The 22,593-nt window shown below is 41.1% G+C and overlaps 2 protein-coding genes across 2 annotated transcripts in view; both read left to right on the forward strand.

Annotated features, from left to right (window-relative positions):
• The first annotated feature begins 3,211 nt into the window (after positions 1–3,211).
• LOC133749097 (uncharacterized) lies at positions 3,212–3,422 on the forward strand. The gene has a single exon (XM_062178293.1). It carries the CDS (start codon positions 3,264–3,266, stop codon positions 3,420–3,422), a length of 159 nt encoding a protein of 52 aa, XP_062034277.1. The 5' UTR covers positions 3,212–3,263.
• Positions 3,423–3,465: 43 nt separating this feature from the next.
• Positions 3,466–22,593, forward strand: part of IFRD1 (interferon related developmental regulator 1) — a 30,457-nt gene continuing 11,329 nt past the window's right edge. Inside the window, exons 1-8 of the mRNA XM_062178168.1 lie at positions 3,466–3,559; positions 11,634–11,738; positions 11,886–11,970; positions 12,716–12,840; positions 16,512–16,669; positions 18,554–18,604; positions 18,687–18,865; positions 18,957–19,065. Of these exons, the coding sequence (XP_062034152.1) occupies positions 3,466–3,559; positions 11,634–11,738; positions 11,886–11,970; positions 12,716–12,840; positions 16,512–16,669; positions 18,554–18,604; positions 18,687–18,865; positions 18,957–19,065 (906 nt within the window). The remainder of the gene's footprint in view (positions 3,560–11,633; positions 11,739–11,885; positions 11,971–12,715; positions 12,841–16,511; positions 16,670–18,553; positions 18,605–18,686; positions 18,866–18,956; positions 19,066–22,593) is intronic.

Consider the following 22,593-nt stretch of genomic DNA (forward strand, 5'->3'; position numbering starts at 1 on the left):
AGTAAACCAGAGAATGAAAGACTTCTCTCTCTCTCTCTTCTTCTTCTTTCCCTCCTTCCCTCTCTCCATCTCTGTCATCCTGCCTTTCCAATAAGATAGTTTAAAAAAAGAATTACATTATGTATAATTGATGCTACTCTAGAGAAAGCAATATCAGAACACAGAAGAGAGAGTGTTAAATCAGACATGTTGGGGAGTCCAAGATCTGTAACTTAAAGGATGAGGGGGAGATTTTATGGAAGGATGTTTTGGGCAGAGGAATGCCTTTCAATTATTTATCCATGAATTTATGCAGTAAATATGACCTACATATATACTAAGTGCCATGTACCATTTGGTTACTGATGATACAGCAGTGAATAAAACAGACAGGATCTCTTCTCATAATTCTAACATTCTAGTAGGGGAGAGAGACAGTAATACTTAAACTAGAAGAGCACTAGGTAGTGAGATGTGCTTTAGGAAAATAGGTAGGTGGTATGAGGTGGTAGCAGATGGGTGAGGAAGCTACTTTAGAATGCAGAGTGGGAAGGGCTCTTCTGGGAGATGTCATTTACAGTGAGATCTGAGTGGCAACTGTGGAACCCAGGATGTTCATACCAGGCAGAGAGAGAAGCTACTGCAAACGTCTTTCTTCCACTGCCATCACATGCACATTAGCAGGAAGCTGGATCAGAAGTAGAACAGCTGGGACTCGAACTGGCACTCTGAAAATTGGATAACAGTGTCACAAGTGGCAGCTTATCCTGCTGTGCCACAATGCCTGCCCCTGCAAAAGTCTTAGGAGGGAATAAACTGTATTTGGGGTTGGCAAAAACCAGTGTGGCTGAAGTACAGTGGGAGAGAAAAGAGGGCAGCAGATAAGATGAGGAGGTTGGCAGGTGCCAACTTTGTTTGAGTCCAGAGGCTCAGAAGGTATCCCATTGAGCTTGGAGACCTGCTAGGAGTTCAATATGGCAGAAGAGAGGGGATTGTGTTAGGTGGTGTTATTTGAGAGGTACAGGCAGAAACCAGATTCTGACAAGTTCTACATGGAAGATCCGGGAAACACTGAATTCTGCTTAATGCCATGTAAAGAATCCCAAGGAATACATGACCAAAGTCATCCAAAGAAAATCTTTCTTGTTCATTTCGTCAAGGATGGTTTGAATATTGAGTCTCAGGTGTGTTACTTGTCCTTGCAACAAAGTCTGCAACACACAGACCACACGGGAGCTTGAACCTCTTCTCAGGTGTTTCCCAAATTCTGATTAACATAATATTTATTTTTGCAATATTTGAGTGTACTTACCATGGTGGTGCTGTTAGATGGAATGTTAAACCAAGTAAGTTGTCTTTTATAGGACACTACGTACAGCTAACTATGACTAAGAGGTAAGAGGCAGTGGTATGGCAAGCTGATAACCAACAGGTGATGCTTATTAGAGCGTGGGCAACTTCTGCCTCACAGTATATGAGTCAGACATACTAGTTGCCCATTTTACATCCATTATGTTCCCCCTTCATTCCTACCAACAGAAGCTCAGATTTGATTGTCAATGAGCTCAAATGAAATACTTGTCTTCTAGGCTTCCTTGCAGCTAGGGATTATCATATGACACCATTCTGACCAATGAGATGAAGGCAAAAACCTAGGAGGGTGTTCTTCTTGAATAAGAAGTCAGAGCCTGGCTAGGAGAAAGCCCCCCCCCCCTTTTTTTATTTGACAGGTAGAGTTATAGACAGTGAGAGAGACAGAGAGAAAGGTTTTCCTTCCGTTGGTTCACCCCCCAAATGGCCGCCACGGCCGGCGCTGCGCCGATCTGAAGCCGAAGCCAGAGTGCAGGGGCCCAAGCACTTGGGCCATCCTCCACTGCCCTCCCGGGCCACAGCAGAGAGCTAGATTGGAAGAGAGGCAGCCGGGACTAGAACTCGGTGCCCATATGGGATGCATGGTGCCGGCCCCAGTAGCATTACTGTGGCATAAAACATGGATAAAGACTGGGAGATTCCTTAAAATGTGCGGGCATGGATTGAAGCCATTTGTGAGTGGGGAATAGGGTATGCATTTAAGAGTTTTGTTTTAAAGCTAACTTTTTTGGGGGGGGCACTAAGGAGAGAGAAACAGAAACAATGTTATGAGTCTTGGAATGTGAACATATGGGAGGATAATAATAGCACAGTGAACACACAAAAGGAAGACAGGAAGAGGGAAATATTATTTGTTTTAGAGATGCTGGGTTACGATGCAAGTGGGACCTAAGAGAATAGAGCTCAGGTAAGAGGTGGTATAGTGGATGAGTCACCTCCTAAGAGGTGAGTAGGTGAGTTTGGTCTGTCATAAGCATGGTTAATATATGAACCTAATAATAGGCTCTAAATACATAACAAGTGTTGTAATGTATTTAGATGTTGTTATTGCTCAGGAGCACCTTGAGCAACAAAAAACAAAACAAAAAATCCCACTGCCAATTACTGATATTTAAAGCTCATGTTTGCTTCATCCAAAATTGACCTCCCCACTGGCAGGTAGAATTGTCAAACGATACGTTCTGGTATAGAACCTCGGACACTGGTTTGCCAGATCTGTGCAGCCTGGAACGCGAGCTAGACAGGAACGACACACTAGCGAGATACAAGCACGCATTCTGGGGAGTGGAGCACAGGCGGCACGTAGCCCTGAACTACAGGAGGGAGGATCGCTGTTATTTTCAACAGCTGACACCGCGGAGATCCCAAGCAGGAGTTATATAGTTCCTTACAGGCCGCACGGAAGTAGGGGAACAGAGAAAAATAACGCGACACGCCGAAGGAAAGAGGAGCCAAGAGGACTGCGTGGCTCCCTGTTGGAAGCTGGCTCTGGGCCTCCCGCATACCCGGCCTATGGCTCATCACTGGTGACTAACGCAGTCAATCCCAAGGCGGAGGCCGCGCCGAGGCAGGGGCTGGGTCACGACAGGAGAAGCGAGTGGGCAGAGGAGCCCTCGGAGGGGAGCTGGGAGGAGCTGGAGCCTGGACCCCCCCAACTCCATAAAGACTACATTTCCCAGAATCCTGCGCAGCATCGGGGCGCGTTCCCGAGCGCTGGAGGGAGACTGGCGGCAATGGGAGTCGTAGTACGGTCCGCGGCGCCTCCCGGAGTGGACTCTAGTGGGGAGATCTGTGGGGATTGGCTAGTGAGAGTTCGAGTCCCGCCTACACATGGTGACGACGGTCGGCAGTCTTGCTACTTAAGGCGTGGAGGCCTCGCCCGCCCCGCCTTAGCTCCCGCGCTAGAGAGAAACATGTATCGTTTCCGATCACAGCTCTTCACGGGGATTTCTGCTGCCGCCACCGCCCACTCTTACCCGCGCCGCTTCTCGCCTATCTTGTTAGCCGAAGACTCGCCTCTCAGCCGCCCGCCGCACAGACGCACGAGTAAAAAGTGCAGCTCCATCGGCTGATCCTCGCTAATTTCCGAGTTTGGGCGGCACCGGGCGTCCGACGATGCCGAAGAACAAGAAGCGGAACGCTCCCCACCGCGGTGGCAGTGGTGGCGGCGGCGGCTCAGGGGCAGCTGCGGCGACGGCGGCAACGGCAGGTAAGGAATGGTATCCCCGGCGCCGGCATCCCGGTTGCCGGCTGGGCTGGCCTAGCCGAGGGCGCTGTGGGAGTTGTAGTTCTTTCCTTCCTTCAGACGTTGCGACTCCAGGGCGGATGGTTTGGCTGGAGAACTACGATTCCCAGCGTGCCTTGGGCCCCGGCCTCGCGCTATTTGAGCCTGGCTTGCGAACCGGACTACTGGACACCGGCTGTGGGGGCGGGGAGGAATGGGTCCTTGGGCTTGGCAGTGTGCGTGGTGACTGGGAGCTGGCGGGACAGGAGCTGTTCTTAACGGCTGTGGCGAGCTCCCGCTGACCAAGGGTGGGGTGCTCTGAGGCCCGACGAGGCGCCCATGCTGTCACTGGCCGCCTGTAATCCCCAGGCTCCAACATGGAGTTCTCGGGAATGCCAAACGTCCGGCGTGTTTGGATGGGCTCTCGCGTCACGCGCGGCTTGGGCTCAGAGACGAGGATGACGCAGAGGCATTCGAGTGGCTTCGCATCCCGCTGCTACTTGGCGCGTCCCGCGTGTTCACTTGTTCAGGCCGAGGAGTCGGAGGCTGGGGAACATCGCCCCACTGCAGTCTGAGCTCACGTCCCTAGCTGGCACCTGCGGTAGTTCCCAGCCCTACTGCCGGCAGCCCAGGCGACCTCCTACACCCCGGGGCAAAAAACACGTTCTCCTTTGTGTTGCATTCTGTGCGTTCTCTGCAGTGAGGCCGGAGTAGCGGGGGTGGTGAGGAGCTCACGTTGCAGTTGGCTGAAAGTTTAGGGTTTTTGTGTCCTGACTGCAAAACTGAAGCTTTTGCTGGATGGGTAGGTGCTTACTGAATCAGAGTGTGTAACTAGCCAACAGTTACAAAGTCTTCCCCGGGAGATACCATACCAAACTCAAATCCGGTATTAAACTTCGTAAAGTCATTTCTGAGTAGTTTCTTTTGTTGGGATTATGGTGTTAAATAGTATCATATTTTCAGACATGGTAACATTGGAGCTAACAGCCTTTAGGTATTTGTTGACACAGATACCACTTTTTGGCACTCAGAATGATATTCCTTTGTTCATTGGAAAAGTATGCCAGTTACGGTGACAAAGATGATTGGGAACAGGTGTTTAGAAAGCTTTCCTATAGGTTTTATGGCAGCACAAAAACTTGTGATCATGTGATGAACATTTAACATTGGGAATGGATTATTAGAACTGTAATTTTGTACATGCTGTGCGTGTTCTTGAGGTTCATTGTTTATAGCAAGGTGAGAAGTTGTGACATCTGTGTGAGTTGAGGATACTTTTTACCTCTGTGTTTCTGTATTTTCTCACCTGAACTAAACATTTGAATTCCATCTAGATCCTTTTTGACTGTGTTCTTTATAAGTTTACCTTTTGTTGATAAAGCAGAAACAATGGGGAAGCAGGAAGCTAAAGTCGTTTTGAAAATGGTAATGATGTCAGTAATGACCTCTATGAATCACAGACATGTATATTTCTTAAGCTTTCTGGCAAGATGCCTTCCTTCGTTGTACAATATTTACAGTGTTGGCCTCCAGCGGCTCTATATACCGACTTGATACCACATTTTGTCTCACGGGTTTTTTGTGACCTTTCTTAAGCTTATTGCTACTGTCTTTTCTGTTAGTTATATTTTCTGTTAGTTTTATATATATATATATATATACACACACACACATATATATAACAGAAATTCATATATAGTATATATGAATTTTAGCATCTATGGGACAAGCACTTAAACACCGACTTTTAGCATGCATAAGGAAATGGGAAAAGGTTCTTTGATTAGCTTATAAAAGTATACATACTTTGAAGATTATAGGAGCTTTAAGCCAGTTGCCTCTTGTAATTGCAAAATCTGGTCATGAGGTTGACTTTGGAATTTTAGAGTGGTCACACGTTGAATGTTTTGTGTATTCAATAAATAATAATTGAGAAGAGATGGAAAGTTATCATAAACTTAATTACAAATCCTTATCATTAATGACATCTGGGAGGAATTATTTTTTAAAAGATTTATTTACTTATTTAAAGGCACAGAGACAGAAAGCTAGATCTTCTATCTTTTGAGACACTCCCCAAATGGCCACAGCATCCTGGGCTGGGCTGTGCTGAAGCCAGGGCCAGGAACTCCATGTGGGTAGTAGGAGCCCAAGTACTTGAGCTGCCTCTCAGGCACATTAGCAGGGAACTGGTTGGGAAGTAGAGTAGTTGTAACTCTGTAACTGGCACTCCAGTATGGGATGCAGATGTCCGAAGGCTTTAATCTGCTGCACTTAAGCAGCTGCTCTAGGATGGGATGAGGCCTTGAGATAACCAACTTTATCACTTCAGTGCATTTTATAATTAAAGTCTTTATTTTTAATGTTAGTACACAGTTCTGGGAAGCTAATAAAACTGAGCTCTTATTAGGTACGCATACCTGTGTCACAGCACTTAACTATAATTTGAAAAGAATTTTTTAATAAGGTTTATTTATTTGAAAGGCAGAGTGACACACACACACACAGAGTTCTTCTGTCTCTTGGCTTACTCCCCAAATGGCCACAATGGCCAGGTCTGGTCCAGGCTGAAGCCAGGAGCCAAGAACTCCATCCTAGTTTCCCACGTGGGTGGCATGGGCCTAAGATTTGGCACATTAACAGGGAGCTGGGTCTGAAGCGGAGCAGCTGGGACTTGAACTTGTGCTCTGATATGGGATGTTGCCATTGGAAGTGGTGGCTTTAGCCCACTGTGCCACAACTCTACCTCTGAAAAGAGTGTTTTTAAGAAAGAGCAACATCTTGTTAGTAAGTCTTCTACAAATAAGGTTCTAGAGTGCCACTTCTTTAGTGGTACCTAGAATCAGAAGGTGGGTTTGACCTAGCTGTTAGGCATTCATGTAGGGGTCTTTTATTTAAAACCCCTTCTTCTTTTGAGTCTTAGGAAGACATCACTGATGCTGATTAGTTAGAAGAGACCTGAGTAAGAAAAATGCAAAGGAATACCCCAAGAGAGGCTAACCATAAAAAATAAAAAATGTGAGTTGACTTGTGAATGAACATACTGGAAGTAGTCAGATGGACACTCAACTATTGCCATGACTTCAAATCATGAAGGCAATGAATGAAGAAAGATGCAGAAATAGACTATGATGTCATATGTCTTTGTTTATTTCTGTACTTGGCATCATTACTTTTTCTTAATGCTTTACTGCTTTGATTGATACTTTTTTCCTATTGGGCAAGCAGGTTTAAAGGCCACTTGCTATGCTAATTAAAAATCTGCTAAGTACTGTTTTGACTAAAAAAAAAAAAAAGACAACCCCCATTAAAAAAATTAACCCCAAAGTAACAGACTTAAAAAAAAACTTAAGGTAGAAATAACATTACATTTTTGAACATAGGGATCTACTATTTGGTGTGATCTTTGCTTTTACTGGGAAGAGAAATTAAGCTCTGGGGTAAATGAGGTGGCTTTTGAGGTGGCTTTGAGGTTACTTTTGGGGCAGACATACTTAATTCATTGCTTGATGTAATTTATGACTGGGCAGTTGCCTTATTAACATAAGAATTCCTAAGTGATTATGCATTTATTTCTTAAGTTAATGAACTGGAGAGATTCTAGAACTTTTTTAAAAGATTTTTTTAGGCTTAATAGGCTAATCCTCCGCCTGTGGCGCCGGCACTCTGGGTTCTAGTCCCGGTTGCTCCTCTTCTAGTCCAGCTCTCTGCTGTGGCCTGGGAGTGCAGTGGAGGATGGCCAAGTCCTTGGGCCCTGCACCCACATGGGAGACCAGGAGAAACACCTGGCTCCTGGCTTTGGATCAGCGCGGTGCGCTGGCCGCAGCGTGCCGACCACAGCAGCCATTGGAGGGTGAACCAACGGTAAAGGAAGACCTTTCTCTCTGTCTCTCTCTCTCACTGTCCACTCTGCCTGTCAAAAAAAAAGATTTATTTATTTGAAAGGCAGAGTTACAGAGAGGCAGAGGCTGGGAGAGAGAGGGAGAGGGAGAGAGAGAGAGAGAGGTGTCTTCCATCCCCACTCCCCAGATGGCTGGAACTGCAATGATCCAAAGCCAGGAGCTTCTGGGCCTCCCACGTGGGTGCAGGGGCCTGAAGACTTGGGCCATCTTCTGCTTTCCCAGGCCATAGTGGAGAGCTGGATCGGAAGTGGAGCAGCCGATACTCAAACCAGTGCCCATATGGGTTGCGGGCACTGCAGGCGGTAGACTTACCTTGAGCTCCGGCCCCGAGAGATTCTAATTTTAAAAAAGGAGATTGCATTTATAGTAAACTCTTGATTATGTTGCAATCTTTGTCATATCAAATACAAAACTTCAGTTTCCAGCCTTTTTTTCCTTCTCTTAGTTCAAGTTGTCTTTAAAATTACTTCCCTTTAACTCCCTAATTTCCCTTAACATGAGTTGCTTAAGAACCTATTCACCATCTGGAAAATATCATGCTGAGTGAAATAAGCCAGTCCCAAAGGGACAAATATATGTTCTCTTTGATCTATGACAACTAACTGAGCACCTACAAGGAAATCTATAGAAGTGAAACTGACACTCTGAGAAGCAATGACTTGATCAGCCCTTGTCCTGACTGTCAAGGAACAGCTTACTATTTTATTCCTTTTTAGTATTTTCTTCTTAATACCATTGGTTGAACCTTTTACTTAACACCAAATTGTTACTAGGTGTTTAAATCCAATTGAAAATTGATCCCGGTTAAAATTAAGAGTGGGAATAAGAGAGGGAGTAGATGTGCAGTTCCACACACGTTCCCTCGGACTTACCCCTAAGGATAAAGCTAAAAACTTGCCATAGAACTCCAAATTCCATTAAGTTGGCAGGTACCAATGCCATCTTAAGTTAAAGTGATCAGTTTAAGTTCATAACTGATCTTAAAGATAGGATTAGCTATCAAAGGGATCACATAAATAAGACCAAGTGTCTGCTAATAATAATTGTTAGAATTATGGCCGGCGCTGTGGCTTAACAGGCTAATCCTCCGCCTTGCGGCGCCAGCACACAGGGTTCTAGTCCCGGTTGGGGCGCTGGATTCTATCCTGGTTGCCCCTCTTCCAGGCCAGCTCTTTGCTGTGGCCCAAGTGCTTGGGCCCTGCACCCCATGGGAGACCAGGAGAAGCACCTGGCTCCTGGCTTCAGATCAGCGAGATGTTCCGGCCGCAGCGGCCATTTGAGGGTGAACCAACGGCAAAAAGGAAGACCTTTCTCTCTGTCTCCATCTCTCACTATCCACTCTGCCTGTCAAAAAAAAAAAAAAAAAAAAGAATTAAAAAGGAGAGAACGATCCAACATGGGAAGCAGGCCACACAGCAGACTCATAGAATCACAAATGCCCTAAACAGCACTCTGGCCTCAGAATCAGCCCTTAAGGCATTCAGATCTGGCTAAAAAGCCCATGAGAACATTACAGGCATGGAAAGCCAAGACAGTGTGGCAAAAAATGACCTACATGAAAGATCTCTGTGAGATCCCGGTGCAAAGAAGGGACCATCAAAGCTGGAGATACCTTTCTCTGAAGGGAGGAGAGAACTTCCATTTTGGTTATGGCCTTGTCTTGTGAACTCAAGAGGCTTCAACAGCCCTGGCAGCTCATGAAAAGATCCTCAGGTGATCACTGACGTCATAAATAAGGGTGTCAATTGTTAAATCAACAACAGGAGTCACTGTGCACCTGCTCCCCATGTAGGACCTCTGTCCTTAATGTGTTGTACTATGAGAATTAATGCTAAAACTAATGGAAAGTCTTCAAACAGTACTTTATACTTTGTGTGTCTGTGTGGGTACAATCTTGAAATCTTTACTTAGTATATGCTAAGTTGATCTTCTGTATATAAACATAATTAAAAATGAATCTTAATGAAGATTGGGATGGGAGAAGGAGTAGGAGGTGAGATGGTTTAGGAGTAGAAAGGTAGGTATGGGCAGAAGAACCACTATAGTCTAGAAGTTGTACTTATGAAAATTATGTTTATTAAATAAAAGCTTTGTAAAAAAAAAAAAAGAGAACCTAGGCCGGCACCACGGCTCACTAGGCTAATCCTCCGCCTATGGCGCCGGCACACTGGGTTCTAGTCCCGGTTGGGGCGCCAGATTCTGTCCCGGTTGCTCCTCTTCCAGGCCAGCTCTCTGCTGTGGCCCAGGAGTGCAGTGGAGGATGGCCCAAGTGCTTGGGCCCTGCACTCGTATGGGAGACCAGGAGAAGCACTTGGCTCCAGGCTTCGGATCAGCATGGTGTGTCGGCTGCTGCGCACTGGCCGCAGTGGCCATTGGAGGGTGAACCAATGGAAAAGGAAGACCTTTCTCCCTGTCTCTCTCTCTCACTGTCCACTCTGCCTGACAAAAAAAAAATTTTTTTTAAAAAAGAGAAACTATTCATCAATTAATGTTTATGAAGCCCAGTCATTCTCATTGGAAACCATATTTATGTGTGTTACATTAATTTCTGACATAGTACTCTCTTTCTGGATCTATTCTCTTCATGGTTTTGAAATAATGGTTTGGCAGTTATTTATTTATTTATTTGGCAGCATTACAGACAGATGGGTCCTCCATCCGCTGGTTCACTCCCCAAATGATGGCAACAACTGGAACTGGGCCATTCTGAAGTCAGGAGCCAGGAGCTTCATCTGGGTCTCTCACATGGATACAGGGGCCCAAGTACTTGGTTCATTTTCCACTGCTTTCCCTGGCCAATAGCAGGGAGCTGGATGGGAAGTGGAGCAATTTACTACACCACAGCGCTTACCCAATACTAATTTTTTCATATATTAGTTTTTATATCTCAAAATTGTTGTGTCTTATTAGATGATTGATAAATATATCTGAGGTTGATGTAAATTGTAAATGGTGCTATAAAGTACATATTAGATGAATTGACTTATTTTAGGAAAATTTATGTCTTTTGTTCATCTCTTTTGAAAAATAAGTTTGGTGTAGCCGGTGTTGTGATGTAGTGGGTTAAGCCACCACCTGTGATGCTGGCATCCTATTCGGGTGCTGGTTCATATCCTGGCTGCTCCACTTCCAATCTGGCTCCCTGCTAATGCTCCTGGGAAAATAGCAGAAGATGACCAAGTACCTGGGCCCTTGCCACCCACGTGGGAGACATGGATGAATCTCCTGGTTTTAGCGTGGCCAATCCCTGGCTGTTGTGGTCATGTGGGGAATGAACCAGCATTGTATGGAAGCTCTCTGACTCTTCTTCTCACGGTGGGGCTCTGCGATTCAAATAAATAAGTTTGGGGCTGGGTGTTTGGTGCAGCAGTTAAGATGCTGCTTGCAACACTCTGTCCCATATTGGAATGCCTGACTCAGGTTCCTGTTCTCTTTTTTTTTAAAGCGGTGAACAGAAGAGCAAGATTTATTGAGAGGCAGAAAGATAGTGCGCATCAAATATGACTGTAGGCAACCTCAAAAGAGAGAATTGATTCTTTTATTTAAATTATTTTTATTCATTTTTTTCTTAAAGATTTATTTTATTTATTTAAAAGCAGAGAGAGAGAATGAGAATCTTTGGGCCAGGCCAAAGCTGGAGTCCTGGAACTCCATTCAAGGTCTCCCACGTGGGTAGCAGGGGCCCAAGCACTTGGACCATCTTTTGCTACTTTCACAGGCTCATTAGCAGGGAGCTGGATTAGAAGTAGAGCAGCTGGAATTTGAATCAGAACCCATATATGATGCCAGTGTTGCAGGCGGTGGCTTAACCTGCTATACCACAAAGCCAGACCCCCAGTTCTGTTGCTGATCCAGCTTCCTTCTATAATGTGCTTATTGGTGGTTGGGTTATTGCCACCCACATGGGGTTCTCAGATGGAGTTCATGGCTCCTTCCTTCAGCCTAATTCAGCCCTGAATGTTGTGGGTATCTAGGAGTAAACCAGCAGATGGAAGATCTTTTTGTCTGTTTCAAATAAATACAAATAAATAAGTAGAAATACAAAGTAAGTTTGGGTTTTTTGTCCTGGATTTCTCTGAAGTAAATTAAATTTCCAAGTTAAGTGTTGGCATATGTGGTCAAAAGATCATTTACCCTTGGCATCTTTTACCTAACAGGTGGCCAGCATCGAAATGTTCAACCTTTTAGTGATGAAGATGCATCAATAGAAACAATGAGCCATTGCAGTGGTTACAGTGATCCTTCCAGTTTTGCTGAGGATGGTATGAGTTTTAAATTTCAACTTGCCACTTTTAGATACAAAGGTGCTTTTGCTGGAGAAGTTCTTGTAGCTAAGGTATACTATTACTAGTTCCATATTTGCTTTTTTCCTTCTTAAGTGATAATGGTTGCTTTGTATTATTCCTTAGGACCAGAAGTCCTTGATGAGGAAGGATCTCAGGAAGACTTAGAGTACAAGTTGAAAGGATTAATTGACCTAACCCTGGATAAGAGGTAGGAAATACTGGAAATTCTCCAGTCTGCATGATTCTAATTAGCAACCTTATCTATTTAATTTTGTTTTTTCGATATAGCAATGTGTTTCCCCAAAGCTTGATATGTTTGCTTTGGGTTATTTAATGTTTCTTGTTCCTTTGGACTTTTAATGTAGATAGTAATGTGACTGATTGGTCATTGTTGTAACATAATGGCATGTACATACCAGTGTTTAATTAAAGTAGGTTTGTTCAATTAAAATTTAATCTTCAACTAGAAATGACAACTGAGCTTTGCTGTAAACTGTTCACCGTTTTTGTTATGGACATGAAAAATGTCAAAGCTACATTGTTTTCTTCATAGTAACTTTACACCTGACTTAAACAAAGGGAATTAAAAAGCCCAGGAGATGCCAACATGAATTTTGATTTTTATAGAGTTAAACAATGTGAACATACATAACTATATAACGTAGAACATATCTTGTATACTGAAACTATAAAATATTATGTAGCCATTTAAAGTTGTGGCTCTCAAACTAATGAGCAAAAACACTATAACATAAGCACTTTAAAAACCTGTTGTGATAAGGTGAGTTGTGGGTGAAAAATAATATTGAGAAATGGTTAAAGCTTGATAATTTAAAAACAATTTATGATGGAAAAAGTTTAGGAGGAAATAAGTGATGCTTTTTAGAGTCATAGTCTGATGGTGCACTCCAACTGGATCTTTTTTCTTCCTTCTTACGTTTTGTTATAAACAGTGCAAAGACAAGGCAAGCAGCTCTTGAAGGTATTAAAAATGCCCTGGCTTCAAAAATGCTGTGTGAATTTATTCTGGAAAGAAGAATGACTTTAACTGATAGCATTGAACGCTGTTTGAAAAAAGGTAATGCCCTTGGTTTTGAGTTCAGCTACACAACTAATAAGTTATTTACTGCCTTATTTGTAGTCACATTTGTTAATGGTACTGTAACACTAATATGTTTTTTATGACTCTGCAACCATCAAGGAATATACTATGGTTGTTGTAACTTAGAGTGAGACTCAGCAGAAACTGTGTTTATGTAGCAACAGGTTGAAACTGGGAAGAATTGGGGTGACTTATCTTTTTTTCTATCAGAAAAGGCAACTGCCGTTCTCTTCTTATATGAACCGAGCTTTAAGTGTATCTTGGATATCAGTATAAACTATTATTTAAAAAGCTGGGGCCAGTGCCATTGCACAGTAGGTTAATCCTCTGTCTGTTTTGCCAGCATCCCATGTGAGTGCTGGTTCTAGTCCTGGCTGCTCCTCTTCCAGTCTGGCTCTCTGCTATGGCCTGGGAAGGCGGTGGAAGATGGCCCAAACGCTTGGGCCCCTGCACCCGTGTGGGATACCGGGAGGAAGCTCCTGGCTCCTGATCAGTGCAGCTCCAGCCCCTGAGGCCATTTGGGGAATGAATCAGTGGAGGGAAGACCTTTCTCTCTGTCTCTTCCTCTCACTGTCTGTGGCTGTACCTCTCAAGTAAATAAATAAAATCTTTTTAAAAAAAAAATTAAAAAAAAGCCATGCTACTTAACTTTTCTAAAGTTGGGAGTTTTGTAATCACCTCACTCATTTTCCCTTCCAGTTATTGGAAACACTGACTGTACCCGTGACTCCATTTTCAGGATGGCCCTTGGAATATTTGAATGCTACATTTTGTAGTAGAGGTTCTAGAATTCCTGTTGTTATAATGCTAGAACTTTAAAGAATAAAGAGAGACCTTAAAGATAAAATATAATGTTACCAGACTTTTCAGTTTTAGGAACTAAGAAACTTAAGAGGGTACACATCTGCCAGTTTTCTTATTTTTTCAGTAGGATGTTATGAAAATCATTACTTTGTACTATCATCATTATTAAGAAAATATCTTTAGCACCAAAGATGTTGAAGCATGCTTGGTTCTTTAAATTGAATGAACTTTATATGCTTATTTTTCTCATTTTGCCTCAATGTGGATGGAAACTTTGTTATGACTGAAACCCTTGATCAAAGCTACCCCTCTCTTTATACAGAACAAGTAAGAGCTTCAGAGAAATGAGACAGGTCAAAGTTTATAGCAGAGCTAAATTTTTTAGGTACCACAATGGTTTTTAAAATTATTTTATGTGGGAGACCAGTGCTGTGGCACAGTGGGTTAAGCCATAGCCTGCAGTGCCAGCATCCCCTAATGGGCACTGGTTTGAGTCTCAGCTGCTCCTCTTCCAATCTAGCTGACTGCTAATTTGCCTGGGAAAGCAGCGGAAGATGGCCCAAGTCCTTTGGCTCCTGCATCCATGTGGGAGACCCAGATGAAGCTCCTGGTTCCTGGCTTTGGCCTGACCCAGTCCTGGTTGTTGAGGCCATCTGGAGAATGAGCCAGCAGATGGAAGATCTCTTTCTTTGCCTTTCCTTTTCTCTCTGGAACTCTGCCTTTCAAATAAATAAATAAATCTTTAAAAAATTATTTTATTTGGCTGGCGCCATGGTTTAACAGGCTAATCCTTCACCTTGCAGCACTGGCAAACCGAGTTCTAGTCCCGGTTGGGGAGCCGGATTCTATCCCGGCTGCCCCTCTTCCAGGCCAGCTCTCTGCTGTGGCCCGGGAGTGCAGTGGAGGATGGCCCAAGTGCTTGGGCCCTGCACCCCATGGGAGACCAGGAGAAGCACCTGGCTCCTGGCTTCGGATCAGTGAGATGCGCCAGCCGCAGCGGCCATTGGAGGGTGAACCAATGGTAAAAAGGAAGACCTTTCTCTCTGTCTCTGTCTCTCTCTCACTATCCAATCTGCCTGTCAAAAAAAAAAAAAATTATAAAAAATAAAAAGAAAATTATTTTATTTGAAAGAGAAGACGAGCTAGAGATCTCCCATCTGCTTGTTCAATCCCCAAATATGTGCACAGTGTTTGGGGGTGGGCACTAACAGGGAGCAGGAATTGGATCTGGGACTAGGACTGGATTTGGGACTCTTAATCAGGCACTCAGGGATGTGAATATTCCAGACAGCATCCTAACTGCTGTACCAAAATGCCCACCCCTGGAGCTGGCGCTGTGGTGTAGTAGATTAAGCCTCCACTGCAGTGCCAGCATTCTATATGGGCACCGGTTCATGTCCTGGCTGCTCCTCTTCTGATCCAGTTGTCTGCTGATGGCCTGGGAGAGCAGTGGCCCTTTTACTTTTGTGGGAGACCTGGAAGAGGCTCCTAGCTGCTGGCTCCTGGCTTTGGATTGGCCCAGCTCTGGCTGCTGTGGCCATTTTGGGAGTGAACTGTAGATGGAATATCTTCTCTGTCTCTCTGTCTATAACTCTGCCTCTCAAATGAGTAGATAAATCTTTAAAAACAAAAGAAAGCAAAAAAAAAAAAAAAAAAAAAACCAACAAAAACAAAAAAATCAAAAAACAAAATGCCCAGCCCTACAGTGACTTTTTAGAAGATGTTTTAACAGTAAAACAGTTTCCCTTAATGGCAGTTAGACAAGGTGACCTTTAAAAATTCCATTCAAGTCTGCATGTTTTGCAAATTTTTTAGTTTATCAGATAATGATTTAGGTTATGTTTGCCCAAACCCTTTGGTGTATACAAGTCTCAAAAAGGTTAATTTATACAGGTGTATTTTCTGTTTGAAAAGAATCCTTAATTTTTAGTCCCTTATTAAGAGGGAAGCTGTGAAGGATTACCTCTTGGGCCATGTAATGAAATGCTTGGGAAAATTCATTCAAGGGCTACCTGAGCACTATTCGTATGAGGACATTAAGAAGTTGGAACACAGAAATCAGCATGAAACACAAGGGTACTTCAAAACATTCATGGAAAAATAGAATTAAAATATGAGTTTATTTTGATGCAAAATTTATTTTTCATAATGTGGAATATCTGTATTTGCACCAAAATTAGCTCACACTTAAAATAAATATCATTTTTCTGTGAGCTTTTTGAAGTACCCTTGTATTTTGTTGAAATATTGTAGAACTCCCATCCATAGGGATTAGTCTACTTTACAGATGAGGAAATCTGTTTAGAGAATAAGGGTGCTTAATTGAGGATCTCTTGGCTAGTAAGTGATCTAGGATTTGAGTGAGATCTCTTTCTAAAATTGCACTTCTTGGGACTGGCGCTGCTTAAAGCCATGGTCTGCAGTGACGGCATCCCATATGGGCATCAATTTGAGTCCTGGCTGCTCCACTTCCAGTTCAGCTCCCTGCTTATGTGTCTGGGAAAGCAGCAAAAGATGGCTCAAGTGCTTGGGCCCCTGCACCTATGTGGGAGACCCAGAAGAAGCTTCTGGCTTTGAATCAGCTTGGCTATGGGCATTGAGGTCATTTGGGGAGTGAGCCAGTGGATGGAAGATATCTCTCTCTCTACCTCTCTCTTTCAAATAAATAAAATTTTTAAAAAGTTGCACTTTTAACTTCACTAATTTGTAGATTATGTCAAAACCCATTGCATAATGAGGGTTTGGTAGATGCTGTTTTATAATTGAAAAAAATTGGGAAACTGCCGTCTCAACCAGTTTACTGAAAATAATTCATCGTGGTTGCATCTTGTCGTTTTTTGTAGGGAAGAGTGACGAGCAACGTGCAGCTGCAGCATTAGCATCTGTTCTTTGTATTCAGCTGGGCCCTGGAATTGAAAGTGAAGAGATTTTAAAAACTCTTGGACCAATCCTAAAGAAAATAATTTGTGATGGGACAGCTAGTGTCCAGGCAAGACAAACTGTAAGTATAAGACTTAAGTTTACAGATTTATCTAGGTCTGTCATCCAGCCACTTAGATTTTTATTGATATTTTATTCTCATTTGTCTTTTAGTAAGTAGACTTAATATGATAGTTGTTTTCCTAAATTTTCTGGGGGAGGGCATTTTGGAGCAGTAGCTTAAATCGGCAGTTGGGACACCCATATCCCATATCAGAGTGCCAGGTTTGAGTCCTGCCTACTTTGCTACAGATCCCTCTTCCTGCTAATGTGCGTCTTGGGAGATAGCAAATGATGACTCAAGGTCTTGAGTCCCTGACACCCTTAAGGAAGACCTGGACAGAGTTCCAGGCTCTTGGCTTCAGCCTAACCAAGCCCTGGCTGTTGTGGTCATTTGGGGAATATAGAAATAGAAGATCACTCTCTTTCTCTCTGCCTTTGGAATAAAAAAATGAAAATAAATAAGTAAATGAAAATTTAGAAAAACATTCCATATGGAGCAAACTCTTATATAATTGAAGACCATATAGTGATATAAAATATTTCATAGGGTTATGGAAGATGATTATAGAATAATTTTGCTTATAACTTAAAGAAAGGATCTAGGTTCTTAATGTTTATTTGGATGTTATTTTTTCTTGTTTGCTTATTTTTATTTTTGCTTCTGTGGCCTGTAAGTCCTTATGAAAATGTTGAATGTTGTATTTACATGAGTAGATTTGGGGAGATAGCTAAACTGACTTGTGAAATACTCATCTAGTTTTGGGATATGAGAAAGCTTTCAGATTCTAATTGTTTTGTACATTTTTTGTTTTATAGTAATTTAAATTTTATGAGATTTCTGCTCTTATTTGCTTGCTTTTTGAAGCCACTTTCTTTTAAAAATTTTCATAATAGTCTTTATGAAATCCAGTAAATATAGTTTTAAAATCTTTTTAAAAAATTTTATTCATAAGTACTTTATTCTTTTTGAAGTTATTGCCAATGGAATTGTCTTTTAACTGTATTTTTAAATTTTTCACAGATTACATATAGTTTACTAGATCTTTTCTATCTTGTTATGCCTTCTTTTTTTTAAATTTTTTTTTTAACTTTTATTTAATGAATATAAATTTCCAAAGTACAGCTTATGGATTACATAACTTCCCTCCCACCTGCAACCGCTCCCTTTCCCCTTTCCAGCTCCCTCTCCCCTTCTGTTCACATCAAGATTCATTTTCAATTCTCTTTATATATAGAAGATCAGTTTAGCATATATTAAGTAAAGATTTCAACAGTTTGCACCCACATAGAAACACAAATTGAAAAATACTGTTTGAGTACTAGTTATAGCATTAAATCACAATGTACAGCATGTTAAGGACAGAGTAGTTTTAAAATCTTAAAAACCAAAGGAATCTTAGTATGTTTTAAAGATCTAAAGATTTATTTTGTAAAGAGTGAGTGAGCTTCTTCCTCTCAAATGTTTATGTTTCATTGGAATTGAAGTTTGAAGTGACTTAGTAGGTACTGCTACTATATACAAAAACAAACAGGGAATAGTTGATTTACCCTTTCAGAATGCTTTACTTATATAGATTAAGAAAAAAAAAATCATTCAGTAATTTGAAATAATTTAGGAATTAGGTACCTAATTTGTATGCATTTGTCCCTTTGGTTTTGTGTCCTGAGAAGAACAGAATCACTTTCCTAAAGTTATGTTGTGAGTTTCATGGCAAAGGTGGAGTTGAAATTGACTTCTTCGACTACTATGCCCTGTTAAATTCTGTACTTGGGCCCTAATACAGCTATGTAGATAGGAAAATCTTCATATTCAATTATAAAGACAGGAAGATGTAGAATTAATAAGAAATAAAATTGCAAACATTAATGTCTGTATGTGTTCTGTGATTTTTTTTTTTTTTAGTGTGCGACTTGCTTTGGTGTTTGCTGTTTTATTGCCACAGATGACATTACTGTAAGTAGAGACCGTTGATGCCAGTTATCTGTTGTTGTTTCTGATTTAGGATGATTGTCTTACTCATATTCTTATGCATTAGGAGCTGTATTCAACTCTAGAATGTTTGGAAAGTATCTTCACCAAGTCCTATATCAAAGAGAAAGACACTAATGTTCTCTGTAGCACCCCTAGCACAGTGCTTCATATCAGCTCGCTCCTTGCTTGGACGTTGTTACTGACCATATGCCCAATCAGCGAGGTTAAGAAAAAGCTTGAAATGTATGTATCTTCAGTTTCACATTTTATAAAAGCTGTGGTTAGCTGGGCGAATTGGTTTGCATTCATATAGTAACGACTGACTCTTTTCTAGGCATTTTCATAAACTTCCAAGCCTCCTCTCTTGTGATGATGTAAACATGAGAATAGCTGCTGGTGAATCTTTGGCACTTCTTTTTGAGTTGGCCAGAGGGATTGAGAGTGTAAGTACATAATTGGCAGAGGAGAAAGTTTGTGTCACAGGGACCATTCTTCCATCATTACCTTCTCAATGAAAAACTGGATCATAACTTTAGAGCACAGCCAGAGAACCTGTGATTGTTGCCCTACTTCTTGGCAGTTTTGATGTAGGCCTCTTGAGAGCATAAACCAATAAGTTGGTGGAGAAATATTTGAGTGTAGTTCAATTGATTATTATTAATTAATTATTAATATGATATTAATACTTGACTATTGCTGTCTATAGAACTCAGGTTTAGGGATCCTGTTAATTCAGCTGTCTGAAACTGCCTGGATATATGACACCTGACACATTACGGTAATTCAGGCATGTGGTATTTTATAAGTGTCAGACAAATGGATGAAATATTAAGCCAGTATAGGTTTGGGATGAGACAAGTTCAGACAAGTTCAGAACTTCTCTACATCAAAGATGGAAATAAACATTGCCCTTTAGAATGGGGCAGGTGCTTTATAGCTTGTAGATGATGCCATGGCCTGGCTTTCCAAGGTATTGAGTTTGTGATAGTTGAATCAACTGCTCCAGGTTGCTTCATACTGTTTAAGGTTTAGCACTGCATGCCTTGTGTTCCAGGAAAGCCCTTTTCTCCATCTATCTCTGGGACAATTGGCAACCTTACTGTGTGTTCCCTAGGCTGACAGTTGCAGAAAGAAAGGATTGCCTCAGATCTCGTTTCTAGAAGGGGGAATTTGTTTTTAAATACATGATCTAGATAGGATGCAGATATTTAGAATTTCACAGCAGCTTTTAGTGCCCCGACACTGAGGATTCAGTAAAGAAACCCAAATATATGGGAAATGAGTAACTGAATAGGAGATAGAATTGGGTTACTTACTAGATGCCTTCTAACCGAAGGAGAATATACTTCCATAACAAAAATTTTTTGCATTTACTGAAGTTATATAACAATGAACACTTCCAGATAAGGTTAAGGCAGTGTTCTGGTTTGCCTCCTGTATTTAGTCCTCTGCATTCCATTCTAGGCTTGCATTTTACAAAGGTTTAGACTCTTAAAATGTATATATGTGAAGTGTATGTCCAGCCTCCCTGCCCCATCCCCATTATTTTGGAAGGATAATCGGTAAGAATGGAAAATCAGTTAATGCAGTCTATAATGATTGTCTTTATGTGAGAAATTGAACTCATTTAGTAATTTAGTTTAATTTTATTGAGCTGGTTAATGGTTCTTCAACTTCAGGCACAGAAACCAGATGTGCTAATTTTTTTATCTTGTTTCCTCTACTGGCTGAGAACAACAGTTTCATTTTTTTTCCTTTGAAATGCATCTTAAAAGTAAAGTAATAATGCAATTTAAATTGTACATGTTGAATTTGTTTACATTGATTTGAACATTGCATGTTATTGCCCATGGATTTTGTGTTCTGTGATTTAGTAAATTATATTGGATAGCCAAGAAGGCTCATCTAAATGTTTTTAATTTGACTTAAATAAGTGTTTTGAATGTGTGGTGGTGGTAGTTACAAGGTATTAAAAATCAGTTTAGTGAAGCTATTGATAAAATACTTAGCAAAATTTACAGTAGAGTTCTAGTAGCAAATGGGTGACATTGTATTATTCAAAGCCTTTTGCTGTCATAATTTTTTTCATGACATTTTTAACCTGGAAATTAGCAATGTGAAGAATTCTGCCTGCAAGACTTAGAAAAAATTTTTGAAGCGCTGACTTGAAGTTTGGATATTAGAGAGTGAGTTGGTTAAATATTGATAACTCTTTGTTCAAAGTTGAAATTAAGAATTATTAACCCTTTGTGAGAGTTTTCCTGGCTTACTGTGTGTATTTGCCATACAACCTGCTGCATTAGAGTGGACTCAAGCCATGCTGCCTAGGTTCAGAGCTCTCTTCTACCCTTAGGAGTTGAACAGTGTTGGGCAACTTCCCTGTGCCTCAGTATCCTTGTCTTTACAATGATGACAGTAATAGTGACTGCCTCATAGAATTGTGGAGCATGTGTGATGAATGTGGTACAAGTAGTAGCTGTGACTGCTAAGTGTTGACAGAATTGAGTATTGCCTTTTCCCCCTCCAATATGAGTCTCCTAGTGGCCTTTCAGGGGCTCTGGGGTAACTTAAAATAAGGCAGCGACCATTTGGTGGGCAGATTTATAACTCTTTGAGGCCACTTACTTGCTAGTCCAAGAGTGACTCAGGAAAATTTACCAAAATACAGTATATTCCCCCCATGCTCCAAGGAATCCAAAGACTTAACATACTCCTTGGCAATAAATCTGAAATCACTTAGATTTTATACTTCAGAAGGGGCAAGATAACATTCCTTTTGTTTCCTACTTTTGCTTATAGGATAACTGACTGCAAAACTGTCTCCGTACCAGGACAAAAGTAGTCTGTTTTGATTAGCAGGGAAAAGAAAGAGTCTTTGTGTTTGAATAGGGTCAAATGAACCCATTTTAGAGATATTTGTCAGTATTTTGCAGTAAGTCAGAGAGGAATCAAATTCAGTTTTAATGTTATACTTCATACTCTTATTTCTTAATACTTAGAATAGATCTCCAAGACACAGTTTATTACATTTTGTTTATAACCAGTGGCCCAGTGATATCTATATATTAATATTTTGTGACCTTAAGTATCTCACCCCATTGGTCTAAACTCCCAGAAGTTTCCTGTGGTTTCATTTCCTCCTAATTCTGTTGAGCTTTTGATTCATTATAGCTGTTATTACCTTCAGCTGACCAGTTTGTCATGTTTTTATTGTGTTAGATTCAAACAGGCTATGTCCTAACAATAACTTAATGGATTTATATATACTGTGTTTTATTTATTTTTAACTTTTCATTTAATCCTTATAATAAAGTAACCTGGAGATGAGTAGTATTAGCTGTTTCCATTTTACACAAGAAAACTGAGATGTAGGATGCTAATGTAATCATTATGCCCGAAGTTTTATGGATCTAATCAGGGAAATGCTTGTGCTTCAAACCTAGGTCTTCTGAATGCAAAACTTTTTTTTTTTTTTAAATGACATTGTATTGCCTCTATGGGTGTAATTGTACAGAGATTTGAAGGATATAAATTCTATACGGATCCCTCCAAATCAAGAATATTAATATAATCATTCATGCTTTGGCATTTGTTGGGCAGCTTATAATTGCCATCTTATTTAATCCTTACACTCATCATGTGATAAAACAGATTCATCATTTCTAAAACTTGATGTGACCAGTAGTAGATTTGAGAATATAATCCAGGACTGTTGATCCTGTTGAGTAATAATGATTGTATTATTATTTTTTTCATTATTGTTAAGAATTAAGAACTTATTGGTATCTCTGGAGGCCCATATTTTATTTGTCCCAGATTATACAGTTATCCTAAACTCCAATAGATAGGTTTGTGGATGCTGTTTATGGACTATTTTTGTTATGTGTAACATTTTCTTTCTTTTGTTTTTTATAATGCCCAAACACTTTATGGAAATGATTTCCTAAAACTGTTAACTTATTTTTACAGGT

Source organism: Lepus europaeus, chromosome 1 (assembly GCF_033115175.1).
Source record: "Lepus europaeus isolate LE1 chromosome 1, mLepTim1.pri, whole genome shotgun sequence".
NCBI classification, from domain to species: Eukaryota; Metazoa; Chordata; class Mammalia; order Lagomorpha; family Leporidae; genus Lepus; species Lepus europaeus.